The sequence below is a fragment of the Balaenoptera borealis genome (assembly GCF_965194805.1).
Source record: "Balaenoptera borealis genome assembly, chromosome: 4".
In the NCBI taxonomy this organism is placed as follows: Eukaryota; Metazoa; Chordata; class Mammalia; order Artiodactyla; family Balaenopteridae; genus Balaenoptera; species Balaenoptera borealis.
In genome coordinates, this window is record NC_138861.1 from 86,451,264 (window position 1) to 86,473,591 (window position 22,328).

At 40.9% G+C, this 22,328-nt stretch overlaps 2 protein-coding genes across 3 annotated transcripts in view; one reads left to right on the plus strand and one right to left on the minus strand.

Moving 5' to 3' along the window:
• Window positions 1-79: 79 nt before the first annotated feature.
• RPL9 (ribosomal protein L9) lies at window positions 80-4,536 on the plus strand. Of its 2 annotated transcripts, XM_082390788.1 has the most exons (8): window positions 80-97; window positions 548-594; window positions 684-799; window positions 1,399-1,494; window positions 2,466-2,598; window positions 3,462-3,542; window positions 4,068-4,182; window positions 4,457-4,536. In XM_082390788.1, the coding sequence occupies exons 2-7, from the start codon at window positions 549-551 to the stop codon at window positions 4,172-4,174; spliced, it is 579 nt and encodes a 192-aa protein (XP_082246914.1). In that variant the 5' UTR covers window positions 80-97; window position 548; the 3' UTR covers window positions 4,175-4,182; window positions 4,457-4,536. The 2 variants fall into 2 exon arrangements, with proteins under 2 accessions (XP_082246914.1, XP_082246915.1); XM_082390789.1 differs by lacking the exons at window positions 80-97; window positions 1,399-1,494.
• The window catches only part of KLB (klotho beta), a 41,090-nt gene continuing 23,168 nt past the window's right edge, over window positions 4,407-22,328 (minus strand). The window contains exons 3-5 of the mRNA XM_082390494.1: window positions 20,308-20,576; window positions 13,008-14,151; window positions 4,407-10,090 (exon numbers count right to left, since the gene is read on the minus strand). Coding sequence (XP_082246620.1) covers window positions 9,708-10,090; window positions 13,008-14,151; window positions 20,308-20,576 — 1,796 coding nt within the window. The 3' untranslated portion in view covers window positions 4,407-9,707. The remainder of the gene's footprint in view (window positions 10,091-13,007; window positions 14,152-20,307; window positions 20,577-22,328) is intronic.

The following is a 22,328-nucleotide window of genomic DNA, read 5'->3' on the forward strand; positions in this document are numbered from 1 at the left end:
GTCGCGTCGCGCGCTTATGACGCCATACGCAGGACTCTTACGGACTATAAGAACGTGATGACGAAAGACGCCCTCTCTTTGCCGCATCTACTGCGAGGTGAGGTTGGTTACAGTAGTCGGTGGGCCTTGGGAATCTGAAGCCATCGGGTCAGGGAAAGCCAGCGGCGCGAGTCTGGCCCTCAGAAACCCTATCTTGGTTGTCTCCCCACGCAGCGAACGCCGTATGAATTTGGTGGCGATGGGATTCGAGCCCTGTGCTGGGCTTTTAGGCCTACCCCCACTCCTCAGCCTTGCCAGGATGGCGCCGGCTTGATGGGAGTCCCAGGGTTGCGCTGAGCGGGATTTGGCCCATTGGGCTTATAACACCCGCCGAGGAGCTGCTCCTTCCAGGCCAGGGCGTAGTGGGGGCCGCTCTCCGTGCTGGTCCTCCCGTATCCTTCCCGGGATTTTTGCCTGCGGTCTCCGGTAGGAGTGGAGCTCCGTGCATCGTAGTTTGGTCGAAAACAGGTCCTCTGCGGCCTTCTTACCCCAAGCGTTTTTGTTTCAGAATGAAGACCATTCTCAGCAATCAGACTGTCGACATTCCAGAAAATGGTACGAGACCTGGTGTTTGCATTTTTCTTACATCTTTACTACATGCCCTATACCTTGTTGCGAGGCCTCACGAATACGTTCTCTCCTAGTCGACATTACTCTGAAGGGACGCACAGTTATTGTGAAGGGCCCCAGAGGCACCCTGCGGAGGGACTTCAATCATATCAACGTAGAACTCAGTCTCCTTGGGAAGAAAAAGAAGAGGGTGAGTTTTTGTTTCTGTTTTTTTTTGACACTTCAGTTGCTTGTTTGGAAGGTTGTGATTTAAGAGCATCAGATTGGGTTGTTTTTAAAATTATGGAATTGAGGTTCAGTGTTTTAAGTTGAAGTTTGGTGTCCAGAAGCGTAACTAGTTTTGGTGTTGTTGCTTCAGTGAAATTGGAAAACCAGATTCTGAACAGAGTGGATTATAAAAGATCAGTACTAGTAGTTGTCATTCGTATCAGGTCTTAATGCTGTTACAAGCTAAGTTTATTATTCTTCTGATTGTTTTGTAAGAATCTTAGGAACGCAGCAGTAGGTCTTTTAAACCTGGTATTTTAGTTTTCAAGGAGTGAAGTTTGATGCAGCTTGTACAAAACTTGTGTTCTGGGTTGTCATTCCTTTGTGAAGTAGTAGTGTACCTGTAATATACAGTAACAAAAATGTTAACTGAGGGCTTTGTGGTTTAATTTTTCCTTGAAAAACGTGTGTTTTAATTTGGGCAAATACTAGAATCTAGAGTACTTACTGTGAATAAATGGACTTTTTTCCAAGCCTACTTACTACTGGAAAGAATTTTCTAAAGTTTTTGTTCTGTTACAGCTCCGGGTTGACAAATGGTGGGGGAATAGGAAGGAACTGGCCACTGTTCGCACTATCTGTAGTCATGTACAGAACATGATCAAGGGCGTTACACTGGTAAGCAGGTTAACCAGACTACTTTGTTTTGGAAGGGGAGGTTTCTCAGCTGTGATTTATGTATGCAACATAAATGTCTGCTGCAGAGAATAGATTATGCATATAATTTAGTGAGTTATGTGTACTTATTAAGTACTTGGGAAAAAGTGATCTTGGCAAATGTGTTTAATAGACATTCCTAGGTCTTAGGATTAAGTGATGTGAGTAAAGATTGAGTGATAAATAAGAGTAAAGACCAGATGGTCTTAATAGTATGCTGATGGTGTTTTTTCCACACAAAATAGGACTCACCTTCAGCGTGCTTTTTTTTTTTATATTAAAAAATGTAACATACAGGGTAGGCTTTGGTTTCTTGTTTTATGCCTGTCACCACCAGGACCTCTTGTAGGGATAGAAAAAGGTGGACCTAATTTCTGAGCTCCCTGTCCATTTCCTTAAAAACATACCAGGTTAGGTTCCTTGAGGGCGGGGGGCCTGTCTTGGTGTCATCAGTTCTTGTGACCTGGCGTACCTTAGTAACTCAGTATGTTAGCTTGATGTCTAAGATGAAGGGCTTTGGGGTTCTTCTTTAATGGGAAACTAGCATTGTTTACCGTGGGCATAGCAGGTGGTAAAATACATACTTCCTTAAGGAGCTTCACAGTCCAGTGAGGAGATACAGAAACACGTTTGTGTGTAAGATTGTTGTAAGGCTTGGTATGGGTGATAACATTTTACAAAACCTTGACAATGAGTGCTGTGTGAGAACTGTTTCAGTTTCCTTTGTCAGGAAGGAGGAAATTTTCCTCTAAAGTCTCCATTGGTAATTTCTAGAGATTTGGTCATCCTTTTCTAGGTGCAGGGAGGGAGACAGCCCTGACAAATATGTAAATGTTCCTTATAAAAGGGCAACTCATACTTGGTTTTCAGAGAAAAACTGGAAATCCTTTCAAATTTCTCAGCATTGCTAATAGTTTGTTTATTTAACCTAGGGCTTCCGTTACAAGATGAGGTCTGTGTATGCTCACTTCCCCATCAACGTTGTTATTCAGGAGACTGGTTCTCTTGTTGAAATCCGAAATTTTTTGGGTGAAAAGTACATCCGCAGGGTTCGGATGAGGCCAGGTATGGTTTAGAAATTTTCTTTCTACTTGTGAAGGCTGGTATTTTGGGGTAGCCATAAATAAGACCAGATTTATTTCAGAATTATCCATTTTGGTTATTGCTTTGTATCATATTTATACCAGTTGTGGTTCTTGAAGGCTTACATTTGGGGTAGTTTGCAGGCCATGGGAGCTGTGATTGGTTTTGCAAACTGAAATCCAAAAAAAGACCATTTGAATAGAGGTTAATACCTAGATTTCCTAGTTTCAAGTCTCAGCTCTCACTGTCAACCTTGGGCAGATTACCTCTATTAGCTCATTTTACTCATCTGTAAAATTGGGAACGTCTCATGATTAAATGACTTGAATTTGAAATGCGTTTTAAAAATAGTTCTTGTCTGATGCATAGTTAACACTGAAACTTTAAAAAGTTTTAAAACTTAGTGCTCTCGATGCTGTTTGATTCTGTTGAATTGGGTGGGGGTGGGAAGAAGGGATTGTACCTATTAATGGCTCTACAAAAATATATGATAGTTGCTATGGTCAGCAATACTTAATGAGAACCCTTAGGTGAAAAATGAGCTTTGAGGAATACCAAATATACAGTAAAAGTAAGACTGGATACAAATCTTTGTACAGCTAAATCCTACTAGCTGAATACCTTTTTCTCATACTCCTTAATTGAATCATAGTCTGTAATCAGTCTGGGACAGATTCATTCAAGCAGGAATACAAGATTGGCCCAGATAATACAGATTCTGTTACAAAACAATTTCTTTTGGTGTGTGGAATTTTAAATGGAATAAATTGCTACTTAATTTAAATATTTTAAATATGCTACAAATTTTATGTTGACACTATGCACATGCTCTCTTACCTTTTTAGGTGTTGCTTGTTCAGTATCTCAAGCCCAGAAAGATGAGTTGATTCTTGAAGGAAATGACATTGAACTTGTGTCAAATTCAGGTTTGTATGTTTACTGTGCTTGATTATGCCCATAAAATCTTACCTAGATCTTGTAGTTGAAAACCTGGTATATGTTCTTTTAGTGAGCTTTTTTCTTTTTTTTTTCATCCGTTTATTTTACTTACAGTGTTCTATGGGGAGTTTGTAAAGACACTGGTCAGTTAATTAAAAACACACTTAGGAACTCTGTGTACAGAAAAACAATTAGACATGTGAAGGCACAAAAGAAACAGAAGACTCAAGTACATTGGATATTAATAGGGACAAAAGGACTCAAGTGTAATTTGTTATACCTCTAATAGAGCAATCAAACATAAGTAACTGTAAATAAAAAAATTACGGGGAAGGAGAGAGAAAGCAGAACAATGAGATAGACAAAAAGATTGGTGAGTTTTTTTAAATGGTGGGACTCTAATAAACTATCCCAAAGATACTTGGGTTTTAAGTATATAGCACGTAATAAAATACTTGCTTATGATGGGTTTGGCTGATAAAATAATTGCCTTATCTTTTTCACTCTTACAGCTGCTTTGATTCAGCAAGCCACAACAGTTAAAAACAAGGATATCAGAAAATTTTTGGATGGTATCTATGTTTCTGAAAAAGGAACAGTTCAGCAGGCTGATGAATAAGATCTGAGGTAGGTTCTTGTAATGTCCATATAAATTTTATTAACTGCTTTAGTTGGGGGTCTTAATTGATTAAGAGACTTAAACTGGAGGTGTAGCAAAGGTAGAAAATGGAGAGCTGCATTCTGGAACACAGTAAATTTGGCAGAATAAGAGAGTTGACACGTTTTTACTATGAACCAGTAAGTCATAGTCTTAAAGTATGTTTTAGATGATTCAGAGTAGAACTTTTCTGGGCCAAGGATATTGATGGAGATTTACTGACATTTTCATTTCTTTTTACAGTGATCCAGTTACAGAAACTGCAAGAGGCCAGACTCATATGTGATATTTTAAAAACGAATAAAAGCTCTTTTGACTTGGGACTTTTTCTTAAATTGATTATCCTTTCCAACTATTTGGCCAGTAAGCAGCTAAGTAAATTCTAGTGTGCTAAGAACAATAACAGAAGGAATAGAAGGGTTTTTTAAAGTAAGACTTAATGGGAGAAGTGGTTTGAAGGAATAGCAAGGGTATTTCAGGCAAGAGGAATATGGGTACCAGTGACAGGTGACACTGTGGTTGTTCATTATTGGATGAAGAACTTTGGGAGATGTCCTGAAGGTATGTGTAATTTCGCAGAGGCACGAATTTGAATATTTGTGAGGGCAAGTGCCTGAGTCACAGTAACTTTGTGTGAAAAAGCAGCTGAGAAGTGATATTAGAAGATGGAGTTAATTTATATTCATGATAAACATGGTTGCTGTGGCCCAAGGTTCTTTGTTTTAGCGTAATTTCAGCCATTTACTCCTGTGTCCTAGTCCTTGATATCTAAAAAAAACTTATAACCCTTCCATAGTCTCTTCATTCCATGTGTCATGCTTTAGATACACTACCATACTAGACTATCTTAACTCAATAGGATTGCCTCTAAATCTCTTCCTTGATAGAAACTCCAACTTTATGATTTCTCAGGCAAAACTTAACATTCAAGTTTGATTTCTCTTACATCCTGTGTGTCTAGTCTGTTAGAAAAATCTGTGGGCTGTGCCTTCAAAGTAAGGTATGTTCAGGAACTAAGCAAGAAAAAATAAAACCCATTTGGAACATAAGGATTTTAAAAGATCTTCATTTAGATAAATGAAATTAATTTTTATATTGAGTTAATAATCTTTGGTTTGATAATGGTTAAGTATTTAAGAAATGGATGAAATTGTAAATGTAAGTTTTGCTTTGAAATATTTTAGATGAGGTTTGAGGTAGGCATTGGATGGGGTTCTAGGTCTAGAGTTTCAATACATTGATATTTGTTGAAGCTGAATGATGGGGATTCACTATACTATTCCTATTTGCATAAAGTTTTGAAATTTTTCACAATTAGAAGATGAAGCCAAAACCCTTTAAACTGATCCACCCTTGCTTCTCCCTCCCCCATCTGTTCTCAGCAGTAGCCAGAATGCATTTTTCAAACTCCCCTGTAACCTTTCTGACTACACTGACTGAGTTGACCTTCCTGCTCCTCAATACCACTGCCTTAAAGCCTTCAAGTTGTCTTTCCCTTTGGAGTGACAGGTTATCTTCAAGTCTATAGTCCAGTGTTTTCAGTGAAGCTTATGTTGACCATCCTATTAATTGTGCTCATTCCTCATGCCCATCCTAGCATACCCTTACCCTGCTTCACTTGTTTTTGTCCATAGTATTTATAATGTAATATTAATAGTTTACTTTGTTGTGTATTGATTGTGTGCTTTTTTCCTGCTAGAGTCTAACCTTCATGAGGATGTGGTCTTTTCTACACTGGGATATTCCAAGTAAAGAACCTGGAAAAATGTCTGGCACTTAGCTGTTTGCTGAGTGAATGGTTCCCAGATTGCCAGGGAGATTCAAGTTATGCAGATTCAGTAATAGTAATGGGACTAGAAAGATGTTTTGGAAGGTGTTGACAGAATTTGAGGGTTGAGGAAGTAATTTCCAAGTGGCAATATTGCAGAGGGATAGAGGTGTTACTGTTGAAGAGTGTCAGCATATAGGCGGTAGTAGCAGCTGTGGGAGTAAGTGTGATGCTCTCCAAGAGTGAAGTGGGTGGTATGAGACCTTCACAGCGTAACTATTGCAGTCTGGTTGAAGCTAAGGAGTTATTTCCATTCAGTAACTTGGATGTGGTAAATGAAAGTCTAGTTCTCCCCAGGGAAGACCTCCACGTTTTTCTGTGTTTACTATGGATAAGCACGTGTGTGTTTTTTCAGTTTTGAGGTGTAGGAGTCCACGTTGTATAATCAGAAAACATACTCAGGAGTAAGTTACCCAGTTGGCACACAGTTTGGGAGGATGGGGGAGGCAGTGTTGGGGCAGAACCCAGTTACAACACCAAACCCATTCACATTCCACAGTTCTTAAAACTGACCAGATTGTTAGTTGAATATAAATAATCAGCATAAACCGGTTTATTTGGAATAAATTACATCGAGAATTAAACACCTAGTCACAATGTACTGACCTCATTTTCCAGAGGCTCTTTAAACACCATAGTTGTGATATTTCCATATATATTAGACTTTTTAGTGAAAGGTTTGTTACATTGAATACAACAGTAATGTTACAATATACAAAGTAACACAAGCTACATTTTAAGATGATTTTCTTCCAAGTCTCAGAAAAGCTTAAATTTAAAGATCTTACCCTGTCAAAAGCTATCAACAGTTCCTAATCGACCCTTTATGATTTTAAAATGAGTTTAAGAAAAACTTGAATAGGAAATATAATTGATCATGAGCCAGATTTAAATGTTTACCTAGGGACTCTTGTATGATGATGGCTTAAACCAGTGGTTAAGACTGTGCTTCCACTTCAGGGGGCGGTGGGTTTGATCCCTGGTTGGGGAACTAAGATTCCCATATGGTGTGGCCAAAAAATAAGTTTAAAAAGAAGAAAAAAAAAAAAAAAAAATTTCCCAAGTGGCAAAAAAAAAAAAAAGGTAAGCATTGGGTTAGGGACTTTACTATTTGCAAGAATTTATGGCAAGGCAACAAGTTTAAAAAGGGGGGTCATAAGTCTTAAGCACTAAATGTAAAGACATAAAATAATGCTGTTTAGTGGACTAAACAAACCATGAGTACAAGATACTTTAATCAAAACACAAAGTAGAGACCATAAAAGCAAAACCTTAATTCTAAAGCTTTGTTATTCCTATGACTGAATATGCATTTCTTTTTCAAAACCTTGGACGTTAGAGGTTAAAGAGTTGATGAGTTGCTCAACTGATAATCCGTAAAATTAAAATAATTGACTAGTTATTGTAATTGTGTATAGCCTCAAGCCCAATAACTAAGTGGTTCTCAAAAAAAATACAAAAAATTCCTTGGAAAACATAACCTAAAATCTGCTAAGTTTGAAGGAGGGGTGCAGTTGGAACAAGGAGAATAGAAGAACACATTTGCCAAATTTTACTATTTGAATTTGGCCAGCCAGATAGCAAATTGATGTCTCATCACTTTTGCATTTGTTTGAATTGACCAATTGTGTAATCTGTATCTTTGAAACTTAATGCTATTATCAATTAGTATCTCAGTTGTGTAGGAAATAAGAGCTTTCCTTTATCTTTTTTTTAGATTTATTATATTTACTTATTTTGGGCTGCGTTTGGTCTTCGTTTTTTTTTTTTTTTTTTTTTTTTTTTTTTGGCTGTGTTGGGTCTTCGTTTCTGTGTGAGGGCTTTCTCTAGTTGCGGCAAGCGGGGGCCACTCTTCATCGCGGTGCGTGGGCCTCCCACTGTCGCGGCCTCTTGTGTTGCGGAGCACAAGCTCCAGACGCGCAGGCTCAGTAGTTGTGGCTCACGGGCCTAGTTGTTCCGCGGCATGTGGGATCTTCCCAGACCAGGGCTCAAACCCGTGTCCCCTGCATTGGCAGGCAGATTCTCAACCGCTGCGCCACCAGGGAAGCCCGGTTGTTTTGTTTTTTTTAATGAGTGTTTGCTCCTTTTTTAAAAATTATTTATTTTTTTGGCTGCGTTGGGTCTTTGTTGTGCGTGAACTTTCTCTAGTTGGCGGCGAGCGTGGGCTACTCTTCGTTGTGGTGCTCGGGCTTCTCATTGCAGTGGCTTCTCTTGTTGCGGAGCACAGGCTGTAGGCGCGCTGGCTTTAGAAGGCAGGCTCAGTAGTTGTGGCACACGGGCTTAGTTGCTCCGCGGCATGTGGGATCTTCCCAGACCAGGGCTTGAGCCTGTGTCCCCTGCATTGGCAGGTGGATTCTTCACCACTGCACCACCAGGGAGGTCCCTCCTTTGACTCTTAAAGTCAAAATTCCAGGAGAGTAGACAATGGTTAGTTATTTAAATACTGACTCGCCTAAAGAAAGAATGGGTATAAATGGGTTTAGATTCAGTTTATCTTCCAACATTGAGAATACAGTGAATGAATATTAAGCATAGAGTTCAAGAAAGTCAAACTGCAAATTCAGGTTTAAGAATTTACTTAATCCTAGTTTCAAAAGTTGCAATGTAAGAATAGTTTCAACTCATGCAGACCACCAACGTTCTGAATTGTGTCCAAAGAGACACAGTTGAGAGGTCCAGATATGGCTGCAGTCTACACCTTGAGAGGTCTCTATATGCATGTGTCATAACAGTGAAGCACTTCAGGGGAGAGAGCAAGTCTTATGGGATAAATGGTCCTTTGGTAACTTGATAATTAAAAACTTTTCGTCTTTTTAGAACGTTTTAATTTTCCTAAGTATGCTACATCTTGTCACCTTAGAAAATTCAAGTGAGGAATAATGTCAGTTTGTCTAAAGAAGTTGCTGTGCATGTACGGTGAGGTTGAGTGACTTCCCTGTCATCACAGGCAGTTGGGTCTAGCTCTCTTTAATCTTAGTCATCTGATCTTTAACATGAGAGAGTTTTGGAAATTAAATGTTATTTTTAAAAAATCATCTGGAAAAAGAGACCTCACAAAATTAGATGTTTTGTGAGTGCTTAATAATTTTAATTTTTATTGAGAAAAACTAAGGGATTGATGTGCTACAGTCTATACTGTAACTGGCTATAGACAAGCACTACTTACCCTATTTTTTCTTTCCATTTGAGAAACATCCTGACCAAAGGGGAAAGCACCTTGTTAGAAGTGACAGAATTTATCACTGACTATCCCATGTTACGAGTTAAATCTCTGCTATGGAGTCTTAACAAAGTTGCACTTTTTTCAAAACAATTTCTTTTATCATAAGTAGCTATTGGTATTCATAGAAAAAAACTGCAGAATAATGATAGGAAACAGCTCATCAAACTCCATGAAACAATGTATCAGATAATCCTCATACCTTACCGTCTAGGGAAACCTTTACCTTAGATCCAAGAACTGAATTCACTGATGTTAACACCTAAGGGAAAATTTGAACCACACAGTGGAGACATCTATTGTCATTACCTTGGCTATCACTAATATCTCAAAACTGTCGTTTTTCTACAATATAGGTGTATCTTCTGTAAGTTACCAGTATATGGAACTGGAGTGAATTTTTAAACTTTTCCATCATGCAGATGAATATTGTAGGATCAGCTTAGCTAAGAACTCTCGTGGCCTTTTTTTAATGGTATGTGTTGTAAGTTCTTTGCTTTCCAAAATTTTCTTCTCTTTAGCTTATGAAAAACGGTAATTGATAAAAGTAGAACCAGGGTAGAGAAGAAACAACATCCAAAGAATATCAGCGGTTTCTTCTGCACAAGAAGTAAGCAGACAATACACTCTGTGTTTCTTTGAGTCTGACTGCATCTAGGACTACTGTTCTCAGAAAGGAAGCCATTGTTGCTGATGAGTTCGTTGTAAAACTGGATTGAGGATTTAGCTTTGAAATCAGATGTGAAGAATCCAAATCTGGGTCTAGATTTTTCTTCAGTCAGTTTGAATACATAATAGCCTTTGATTTTGATTTTATCAATCAAGTATGCTGAAAAATATCAGAAATGAACATTATTAATCACAAGTGGACTATAAAATATCTTTGAATAAGAATTTAGTTTTCATTGAAACAATCTGAAACTCGTGCCCATAAAATGTGATTTTCATTAAAGGTTTTTTTGACATTCTTTTGATTGATCTTAAGATGAAAATATGTGTAATGCTATAACTTTAAAAAGAAATTTGAAGTAAAACTTTGATCTATAATAATACAAAAACACCTGGAGGAAAAGCAGATTTAAGAATTGGAGCCATGAAGCTCAAAGGACTTACTGTCACTTTTGTTCCTAGGGTCAAAAGCAGAAAAACCATGCCTATTTGGCCTGATTTTAAATCTCAGATGTGCCCTTTGTGCTGCCCAATAACTACACTTGGTTTCCCCAGCCACTCACTCTAGCTCTCAACTTTTTTTTTTAAAATAAATTTATTTATTTGTTTTTATTTTTGGCTGTGTTGGGTCTTCTTTGCTGCGCGTGGGCTTTCTCTAGTTGCGGCGAGTGGGGGCTACTCTTCGTTGTGGTGCCTGTGCTCATCGCAGAGGCTTCTCTTGTTGCGGAGCACGAGCTCTAGGCACGCGGGCTTCAGTAGTTGTGGCTCGCGGGCTCTAGAGCACAGGCTCAGTAGTTGCGGCACACGGGCTTTGTTGGTCCGCGGCATGTGGGATCTTCCCGGACCAGGGCTTGTACCCGTCTCTCCTGCATTGGAAGTCGGCTTCTTAACCACTGCGCCACTAGGGAAGCCCTTTCCTAAAGTTTTTCACACCTTCTTCCTGTCCTCAAACTGATAGCCCCTACTCTGTCATCCTTGCTTTGAAGTGATGACCTTCCTCCCTACTTCCGCTGAACTAAAGCTCTCAGAGGAGAACTTCAGTCTCCTATAATCACATCTACCCACCTACTGGCGTTTGCACTGGTATTCTGCTTTCTCTCCTGTTACTGTGGATGACCTATTCATGCTCCTGCAGGAAGCTGACTTCACTAAGTTTATTCTCTCTTATCTACTCAAGGACATCGCTCCATTGTTCTTTCTCTTTTCTCATGTATTTTCCCTCACTACTGGACCATTTCCATATAAATATGCTATAACTTCTGGTATCTTAATAAGCAAAAACAACAACCTCCCTTGATTGCACATCCTCCTCTAGTTATCTTTTACAGCATTGGCTCCTGTTCAGTCTTTTTTTTTTTTTTTAACTGGTTTCTCAGGGTTCAGCCCTCTTCTCTGTGCTTGCTTTCTTAGTGATCTCCTTCAGCTTTTTTGTTTTAAATACATCAATTTGCTCTTGATTCCCAAATTTGTGTCTCAGCCCCAGACCTCTCCTCTGAACCTGAGGTTCGTATCTGTTAGCCTACTTGACATCTCTACTTGGACGTCTAAAGACATCTCAAACTTAACCTGTGCACAACAAACAACTCATCTCCAAAAACCTGTTCCCCAACCTGATAAATGGCCACTCATCCTGTTAGTTACTCAAGCCAAAATGTTGGAATCATCTTTCTTCTCTCATACCCACATCCAATCCTGTTTGACTACCTTCAAAATACATCCAGAACCCGGCCACTTCTCACCATGTCCACTCTTAATAGCCTGATCCAATCCACTGTTATCCTTACACAGACCAGTGCAATTCTCCCTGTTTCAATTCTTGCTCCTTTACAGTGTATTCACAAAGAGTAACCAGAGTAATTCTTTTAAAGTGTGCGTTGGAGCATGTCACCCTTCTGTTTAAAACCTCCTAGAACCTTCCTGTCTCACTCAAAGAGCCACAGTTCTTACAATGGTCTACTAAGCCCTACCTGATTTGCCTCTTCCCTTACCTCCTTGAACTCATCTTCAATTACTTTCCCCCTTGCTCATACTTTCCCCCTTGCTCATTCTAACTATTCTGACCTCTTTCCTGATCCTCAAGTAGGCCAGGCATCCTCCAACATCAGGGCTTTTGCATTTGCTCTTCTCTTACCTGGAACACCTCTTTAAGTAACTATCGGTTTGCTGCCTCACTTCTCTGAGGATCTTTGAGGTTCCCTAGCCACTCTATTTAGAATTGTAACCACTCCTGTCTCCCACCCTGAGGCACCCTCTTCTCTGCTGTTTTTTCTCCACAGACCTTTTCACCCCTGACATGCTATATCTTATACTTGTTTGTTGACTCTTATTCCAGAAAAATACAGGCTCCATAAAGGACAGTAATCTTTATTTTTGTTCAGTGGTGGCATAGTGCCCAGAACAGTTTTTGCCCATACTAGGTGCTCAATAAATATTTGTCAAATAAATGAATAAATTTCTAGGAAATTTTTGCAGCTTCAACAAATTGATCATGAACATTTAAAAATAATATTTTTTAAAAATGCGATATTAACCAATGCTGGGAAGAGTATGTGAGATAAGCACTCTCAAACACTGCTGTTTATAATATATGACCCAATAATTCCATGTTGGAGAATCCATCCCAAGGAGATCATTAGAAATGAAGACAAAAATTTATATACAAAGATGCCTATTTTTTAGTAGTTAAAAAAACACCTAAGTATCAAACATTAGAGGGGTGGCTAAGTACACTGAGATATGTCCCTATAATGAGATATTAAGCAACCATTAAAATAATGTTAACAAGGAACTTTTAATGACAGAGAACACATTTATAATGTGATATTAAGAAAAGAGTTGGCTACAAGACTATATTATAGTATGAGCTCAATTGTATTAATGATATCTAGTCAGCACGAGTCTAGGCACTTTTTTCGGGGGAGTAAGATTTCAGGTTTTTAAAAGTATTTTTCTATACTTGCCAAATTTCCCATAGTGAGCTGACACTGTCATTAATGAACCTGTTCCCTTCATTCTTCTGTGCATATTATCTGGGAATGTCATACTTCACTGTATCTGAAATAGCCCCCGAACCTCACCTTTCAAAGCCTCCTGAATGTATTTCTCTAAGTAGTGTTTTCGGAGTTCATCATTTTCCAGAGACTGGTCGTCGATGCCACTGGCCGTGATGTAAACATCCACGTCTCCATAGTTCCTCCGAATCCACTTCAGCACCTTGCGCTCTCCCCAGGGTATCACGGCCAGGCGGGTGGGGGAGCTCAGGCAGGTGATGTCCTGCAGAAACTGGATGTCCCTGTCCGCGTCGTAGTTGCTGCCATTCTGCCGCTCGTGCATCACGAACCTGGTGGTGAAGTGGTTCAGGGCGTAGAAGTCTGCAGTGCCCTTGACCAGCCTCCTTTCCTCCTCGGTGAACTGAGGCAGTGCGGAGCGCGTGAGCCCTTGCCTATTCTTGGAGGTGATGTACTCCCTCATGGCCAACGGGTAGTCCCCAGTCTTGAAGAGGGGCTCTGCGAACCAGGCGATTTCGAACTGGAGGAAGCGCTCGGCCGCCTTCCAGTGTGAGTCCGCATAGGGATTGGCGGGTTCGGCCCAGTCCGAGTGCAGAGACAGCGACACAACCCCGCGCTGCGCAGGCCTGTACTGCTGGTCGTAGAGGTGCCAGGCCAGGGCGTGGGCGATCATCAGGTGGTGGGCTGCCCAGTAGGTGTCGTTACTAGAGTGGTCGTAGATGTCACTCAGCCGGTTAGGCTCGTTGATGGTGATCCAGAGCTTCACGAGGTCCCCCAGCTCCTGGAAGCACAGGTCGGCATAGTCCTGGAAGGCCTTGGTCGTCGACCGGTTCAGCCACCCTCCACTGTGCAGCAGAGGCGTGGGGAGGCCTAGGTGGGCGTGGGTTGGATAGTACAACGTGACCATTGAGGAGATGTTGAGCTTCAGTCCCTCACTGACCACACACCTGTAGTACCTCAGAGCCTGTCGGTTAACCGTGGACAGGTTGCCAGTGGGAAGGATTGAGGGCCAGTCCAGAGCAAACCTGTAGTGGGTGACTTTCATTCTTGCCAACATCTCAAGCTGTCTTTTGACACTGACAAAATCCGTGCATTGAGCTGGTCGTGTTTTCAGCCTCACTCCTTCCACTCGGTGCAACAGTCTGTTGCCCGTCACATTCCACACATACAGGTGAGGATCGCTGAACTGTGGGGAGGAAGCCACCGACTCTGGCTGTGAAAAGCAAGCACATTCAGGTAAAGCACACCCTGGCAGACAGACTCGGCATACATCCTCTGAGAAGAAGAGCCTGACCTTACTTTGCCTCTCACTGACAATAGAGAAAGTAAATGATGCACATGTCCTTCATAACAACATATGTCTTCCTGCTATTCTGGCGATGTCAGAAAAAAGGCCTGATGGGTTATCCTCCCTCTCAGCCCTTGAAATTTACTGGGGAGACCAGAAAATGTAGAGAAGGAACTACACCCAGGGCTTGCCTTGGAAAACAAGTTGTCTTTCAGAAAACACTGAGCATGGACTTCACTGGTGGGACAGAGGTTAAGAATCTGCCTGCCAAGGCGGGGGACATGGGTTCGAGCCCTGGTCCGGGAAGATCCCACATGCCGCGGAGCAACTTAGCCTGTGCGCCACAACTACTGAGCCTGCACTCTAGAGCCTGCGTGCCACAACTACTGAGCCTGCTCACCTACAGCCCGTGCTCTGCAACAAGAGAAGCCACCGCAGTGAGAAGCCCGTGCACCGCAACGAAGAGTAGCCCCCGCTCACTGCAACTAGAGAAAGCCCGTGTGCAGCAACAAAGACCCAACACAGCCAAAAATAAATAATAAATTAATTAATTAATTTTAAAAAAAAAGAAAGAAAACACTGAGAAGCTGTTTTCCAGTTCGTCGGTCCTAAAACCCCAGTAATGTAGTGGGGGTCTCATGTGATTCTGTTCAAATGCATCAGGAAATTGGCTTAGTCCTCTCAGTTAAAAGGAATCACAAAAGATGGACCTTCCAAACCCTGCCATAAATTGAAGGCAAAGTTAACATTCCAGTTGTTGAGGATTTCACTGAGATCAGCACTTGGGGTTAGAGGGGGCTGGTTGACCCCAGCCACAGTTGCTAAAAGAGGACAGTGGGACAGGTTGGGGAATGACCCCTTGCATTTGCTGAAGGCATCTCTCTAACGCCTCTTATTTGAAAAGTCCAAGTGGTATCACATGTGCATCATTCTGTTTCTCCCCCACCCATGTGCCTGTGAGAACAAAGCATTTATTCATCTAAAGGAGAATACTCAACACCCTCCTTACATAAGGGACTTGAACTATGAAAAGAGAGGACCCTGAAATAACCGCCAGAAACTCCCAAGTTGACTCTTGGATCTGATGACGTCCCATTCCCTGCCCCTCTACCAGAGAGAGAGCCCTGGACTCCTGTTCTAATTCTGTCCCTTTAAAACTCAAGGCTTGGCAGCTCTGTATAGTGACAGAGCAATCTCACGCACCTCACAGGTGTGCTGTGAGAAGTCTGTGATCTGGGCAACTGCTCTGTCAACTCTAAAGCACTCTACAAACATAAGGTACTTATAACTTGGGTTTAGTTTTCCTTGCAATAATTGCCTGCTAGGCCCTTGAGTCTAAATTAAAACAGAAAAGGGCTTAAGAAAAACATATTCAAATTCAAGCTTAATTAAAAAAAAGTAAAAGTTCTGAACTTGTTTTAAAGTGCTTTTTCTTCCCATGACTGAATTTAAATACACCTGGAATAAATGGGTAATTAACCTTTGGTAAATATTTTCCCTCTAATTGTTTTCTCGTGTGTCATCCTTCATAGTCTAATTACAAAATCATATCATTCCCACTTGCCATCTGCCAGCCAGTTATCTAGAACATTAAACTGAGAGAACATTGATCATGTGAGCATGAAGGTAAATCTGTATATAATTATTAGAGTAAAACCCTCCTAGCCTAGATGGTCAGTTTCAGTGTTTTGAAATCTCAGAGCATCATGATATTGAAAGTGTATTTACAAAGGGAAATCTTACCATAAGGTAAGGCAAGATCAAATGAAAAATCTCTTACTTTTTTTTTTTTTTGGCCGAGGCGCTGTTTGCAGGATCTTAGTTCCCTGACGTGGGATTGAACTGGGCCACGGCAGTGAAAGCGCCGACTCCTAACCACTGGACTGCCAGGGAATTCCCCAAATCTGTCTTACTTTAAAAAATCTCCAGAAAGCATTAGTCTTAGCCAGTGTGTGATTAATCTGCCGATAGAAATAGTTAAAGTATTGCACCCTGATCTCAACCCTGGCTCCCAGAGCTTGGTTCTAAAGTTCTATTTTCCACTAAAAGGATCCTGGGGTTTTTGGAGTAATGGCTTTTTCCAGGTCTGGGGCAGGAAAAGAATGAAGTGATGCTGGTACATCTTGTGCCAGAAAAATAAGGAAGTGCTTAAAAACTGAAAGGGAAATGTCAAAAAGACACAGGAGCAGCTTGAAAGAGTCCCATTGGCCAAATTTGAGAAAATTTGAGTATCAAAAGGCCCAATGAAACAATGACAACAATGAATTATAACACATTGAATTTAAAAGAATTCACCAAATAAATATAGAAGGAATAATCTAATTAGAAATTCACCATTTTGCAATCTACAAAGTAATCATTAATTCAGGCAAGGTTATTGTATCAATGTTAAGACCATTGGTTAAATGTTGTTGGGGAACAGGATATTTATACAGTCTCAAAGTATCACTATCAGATTAATTCTTAATTACAAATGGAAAAGGTACTTTTCAGTTAAGAGATCTGGCAAATGCCACCTTAACCAAGAAATCTGGTGACTATTACTTCAACTAATGTCTTCAGTAATGAAACAAACTGATTTTACGTGCCTCCTAATTTGATGTATGGGAAATACACAACATCATCTATGTAGTATTATTTCCAGAAATGGTTAACTAATCTAATAAAGAAACAGAGAAATCCATGAAACACTCTACAAGCATCTGGCCTGAACTCTTCAAAAATGTCAATACCAAGAGATTAGGGGGATTGCTCTGAATTAAAAGGCTAAAGATACACAACAACAAATATGTGTTCCTTGTTCATGATAAAAAAAAAGTTTTTTTTGATCTATAAAGGACATTTTTGGGACATTTAGGAAAATTTGAATATGGATTGTATGTTGGATGATATTGAATAAATATTAAATATCCTGAGTATGATAATAGTATGAGATAGGAGAATGTCACTGTTCTTAGAAGACACATGCTGAAATATTTTGGGGTAAAGTATAATGATGTCTGCAACTTTTTAATGGTTCTAAAAGAGAGAGAGATAAACCAAACATGGCAACATGTTAACAATCAGCCAATCTTGATGAAGGGAATATGGGTGTTTATTGTACTAGTTTGAAATTTTTCAAAACAAAATGTTGGAGAAGAATATTGAAGGAAAAAAAGGTTGGAGGAAAATAAGATGTGTGTGGGTAGGCATAGCAATATTTTTAAAATGTTACTTTCACTTTATTAGTCTTCCTATAGAAAACATCTACTCTTTTGCTTACCCATCATCTATTCATACATCATCTGGCTGAGTTTTCAAAACGCACCCTAATTTTTCTTGGCAAACAACTCATCCTCACTCCTGGTTTAAGTTCAAGGGACACTGACTCCTTGACGGGCTCCAGGTGTGAGCAAGAAACCCAGGCCTGGTTGATCACAGAATTACTTTCCCCTGACCCAAGTGATCAGCTCTTGCTCTGAGTAATAGGAGTAGGGTCCACAGGGGGGGCAGACATTCACACTGTCAAACACTGGGGAACAGATGGGTCTTCAGAGGAAGCAGGAACTTACAGGTTGGGTCATGTACAGGCTGGAACTCTTGTCTCCCCTGGGGCCTCTCTTTGCTGGGTCTGGAATTTTGGAAAATATAAACCTACTTGAAGTGATATGGAAAAGATGGCCTGCCTGTGCCATGTGGAGGAGGAGATAGACACTGGGTAAGTAGGTGGCTCTCCAGGGGACACAAACTGAAGGTGAGTCACTGTGTTTATATTACTCTCTATATCTTTCCCCCTTTTATCACCTCTGAGCCTTTACTAAAGTCTTACTTAAATATCGATAGGGGTTGAGATTCGTAACTTTGCCCACTCATGGTTTGGGTCATTTTGTCTGGTCCTTGCACATCTTGTTTTTCCATATGCTTCTAGAATACAAGTAATAGTGTGGTATTGTGGGGTCTTATAGCATAATGGTCAGGAGACAGACAAATCCGGGTAACCCGGACAAGCTATGTAACCTCCCTAAACTTCAGGTTCTTTGCCTATAAAATGAGGTGGGTTTTTTTTTTAATTTAATTTTATTTATTTTTTATACAGCAGGTTCTTATTAGTTATCTATTTTATACATATTAGTGTATACATGTCAATCCCAATCTCCCAATTCATCCCATCACCACCAACCCCCCTGCCACTTTCCTCCGTTGGTGTCCATAGAGTTGTTCTCTACATCTGTGTCTCTTAAAATGAGGGTTTTAAGATTAAGTAGACAGGGACTTCCCTGGTGGTGCAGTGGTTAAGAATCTGCCTGCCAATGCAAGGGACATGGGTTCGAGCTCTGGTCCAGGGTTCGAGCCCAGGTCCAGGAAGATCCCACATGCTGCGGAGCAACTAAGCCCCTGTGCCACAACTACTGAGCCTGTGCTCTAGAACCCGAGAGCCACAACTACTGAGCCTGCACGCCTAGAGCCTGTGCTTTGCAACAAAGAGAAGCCACCGCAGTGAGAAGCCCGCACACCACAACGAAGAGTACCCCCTGCTCGCCGCAACTAGAGAAAGCCTGCACGCAGCAATGAAGACACAACACAGCCAAAAATAAATAAATAAAATTAAAAAACAAAGATTAAGTAGATAGAATGCACATACATACAGCAGTTAAGTGCTTGGTACATAGTAGGAGCTTCAAAAAGTAGTTATTATTATTTTGGAAAGAGCATTGTGTATCTGGGGGCTTGAAGTTTGCCTGCTACAGTTCTGCCACTATTTGTGTTACCTTGGGCAAGTCACTTGGGTCTCAATTATTAATTGATAGGTCTTACTTTCCTCAGCTATAAAATGAAGGATTTGGAGTAAGAGGTTTCGAAGGGCTCACCTGGCTCTAAAAGTTGACCTTATTCATGCACTATGCATTGAGCACCTGCCATGTGCCTTACATTGCTCTAGTAAGGCATACAGCAGGCAGCAAAGCCTCAAACGTCTCCACCTCTTGCGGAGAAAGTTTGCATTCTAGTAGGGGAAGACAGGTGATCAGTAAGAAAAATGTGTAAAGTGGTTATCAGGGGCTGGGGGTGGGGGAAATGGGGAGATGCCGGTTGAAGGGCACAAACTTCCAGTTATAATATTAACATGTTCTGGGGGTCTGTTGTACAGCATGGTGACTATAGTTAATAATATTGTATTACATACTTGAAAGTTGCTAAGAGAGTAGATCTTAAATTTTCTCACCACAGAAAAAGAAATGGGCATTGCTTGTGATGGTATGGAAGTGATAGCTAATGCCATAGTGGTAATGATTTTGTAATATATAACCGTATCAAATCAACGCATTGTACTCCTCAAATTTACACAATATTGTATGTCAATTGTATCTCAGTAAAGCTGGAGAAAAAAGGGAAATGTGTAATGTACATACTATGCTAGAGAATGGTGAATGCTATGTAGGAAAATAGAGCAGGAAGGGGGAATGTGCACTGATAGTGTTGGAGTTATGCTTTTTGGAGTGGAGGGAAGCCTTATTGAGAAGGTGACATCTGAGTAAACATCTGAAGAAGGTGAGGAATGAGACAAGTCAGGAGGCCCCACTGGGGTATAAAGACCTCATAAGGCAAATAACCCAAATTTATCAAATAAGAGGAATCACTTAAATAAAAGGTCACTAACAATTTGCTTTTGACGAAACAAAAATCTAGGGAATTCCTGGCATTCCAGTGGTTAGGACTCGGTGCTTTCACTGCTGAGGGTGTGGGTTCAATCCCTGGACTAAAATCCTGCAAGCCGTGCAGCCCAGCCAAAAAATTAAAAAAAAAAAATCTATAAAATTATTTTCCCTTAATTTTGACACTACTAACAAATGCCTCTCACAAAAATGACTGTAAGTTCCCTCTAGACTGTACACAACTTGAGGGCAGTATGAAAAGCTCTCAGTAAGCATGAATTCTTCTCTTCCTCTTCCTTCCTCTTTCCCCACCTTCCCCTCATAACCTCCAAGTGATCATGGTATTTGATATTGTCTGACAGCTATCTCCTAGATGTCACTGAGTAAAGTGAAAGAAAATATTGTGTACTACTTGCACCACTTTATAGTTAATTTGTAAGTAGCCACTTACCTTAAGGACAGATTCAGTGACACCCCAGGAGAAATCACAGGGAAACTGACCCTGCACATCTGGTGTGGACTCTTTCAAAGTGAAACCATTTTCTTGTATGATCTGTTTATAGTAACGTGCTGAAGACTTAGGCTTTCTTTCTTTTTGTTTACTATTAAAATCCACATAAAATAATCCTCGGCGAGTGGTGTAAGCATCCTGCCATTCAAAGCCATCCAGGAGGGACCAGGCAGTGTAACCAAACACTCGTATTTCATCAAACTTGATTGCTGCACAGAAGGAAAAAAAGCAGAGATGTTCAGAGGACTACACACTCTGGTTCATGTTTACGACCTCACTAATGACATGCCAGGGGCGGCATATTGTGAAAGCAACCTTCTTCCTAATTTGCAGGCCCAATATATCAAATAGAAAATTTATTTTTATATTTGAAAAGGGGCAGTTATTTTCATCTAGAGTGGTCTTCCCAAGTGAATGACACAGTTAAAGGATAAAATTTAAAATATTCCTGAGACTTAGTGTGCAAATCTGTGTCAGAGGACTTCCCTGGTGGCACAGTGGTTAAGAATCCGCCTGCCAATGCAGGGGACGTGGGTTCGATCCCTGGTCTGGGAAGATCCCACATGCTGCGGAGCAACTAAGCCTGTGTGCCACAACTACTGAGCCTGCGTTCTAGAGCCCGCATGCCACAACTACTGAAGCCCGTGTGCCTAGAGCCCGTGCTCCACAACAAGAGAGGCCACCGCAGTGAGAAGCCCGTGCACCACAAAGAAGAGTAGCCCCTGCTCGTAGCAACTAGAGAAAGCCTGCACACAGCAACGAAGACCCAACGCAGCCAAAAATAAATAAATAAATAAATAAACAAACAAATAAATAGCAGTTGAGGATTTATAAGAAGAAAAAAAAAAACAAGTAAAATACTGAATTGAAATAGTTAAAAAAAAAAGATCTGTGTCAGAGGGCATGGTAATTTCCAGAACGCTTTGGGACCAATGTAGATGTCTGCTCATGACCAAGAGTTTCTCATTTCAACCTTGGGTTGGTTCCCATTTGTGGACAAACTATCTTCTGTGAAACAATCCTCAGGGACTGAAATATCAGCTTTGAGAATGAGCATATGTGAATGTAGATTTAAGGAGGAGAAGGAAGCACAGTGATGTAAGAGAACAAGAACTGACTGGGCCGAGGGGCAGGAGGGGAGAGGACTTGCTCTACTGTGCTCCTGGGACGGGGCTATTGGGCAAGTTTCTCGATCTCTGTTTCCTCATTTGTAAATAGAGAAGTTTGGAAAAGATGATCTCTCAGGAACTTTCCAGCTTTAAATTCAATAACTTTTAGGAACTAGATAAAAATGAAATATGCAATAAAAACAACAAACACCCCAATCAATCATGAACCATTTTTCTTTTCTTAAAAGCTTTCATTTTCTCATGGTAATGTCTCATTTCTGCACTTTGGGGGTTTTATCACTGATATACTTTTCCTAAAAGGTGGAGTCAATGTCAAGGGAACTGATGTCAAGAGATTCTGATGTGGGACTTCCCTAGTGGTCCAGTGGTTGGGACTCTGTGCTTCCACTGCAGCGGGCGTGGGTTCCATCCCTGGTCGGGGAATTGGGGTCCTGTATGCCGCATGGCACGGCCAAAAAAAAGGGGTTCCAATGAAATAAATATGTTTCAGCAGGCCCTGGTTCTAGTCTCTCTGGTGTCATAGGGTCCTGAGGAGAGGTGGAATGGTAACGCCTGGGGAATGACACCACTTTTGCCAAAGTGCTTGGCATTTGGCCCGGGCCCTGTGGGCAGAGTCCTCTGCTCTGGAGGCCCCCATGTGCATGCGCCCCGTGGCTGGGCAAGGCTCTGTTCCATGTGCTCCTCCTGCAAGTTGGGACAGCACGTCTTGCTCTCCCTGAGGACCCTCCCTGAACATTCTCTTCTGCAGAACCAGGGATTTTTCTCCAAGCTTGTGACATTTTTTTTTTCTCTTGGCCATGCTGTGCCACCTTCGGGACCTTAGTTCCCTGA

Excerpts from the sequence above, each read along its gene's own strand:
- RPL9 (XM_082390788.1), top strand. The coding sequence starts at position 549 with ATGAAGACCATTCTCAGCAATCAGACTGTCGACATTCCAGAAAATG. Across the intron at positions 1,495-2,465 it reads TGATCAAGGGCGTTACACTG|GGCTTCCGTTACAAGATGAG; the intron begins GTAAGCAGGTTA and ends TATTTAACCTAG. Across the intron at positions 2,599-3,461 it reads CAGGGTTCGGATGAGGCCAG|GTGTTGCTTGTTCAGTATCT; the intron begins GTATGGTTTAGA and ends TTACCTTTTTAG.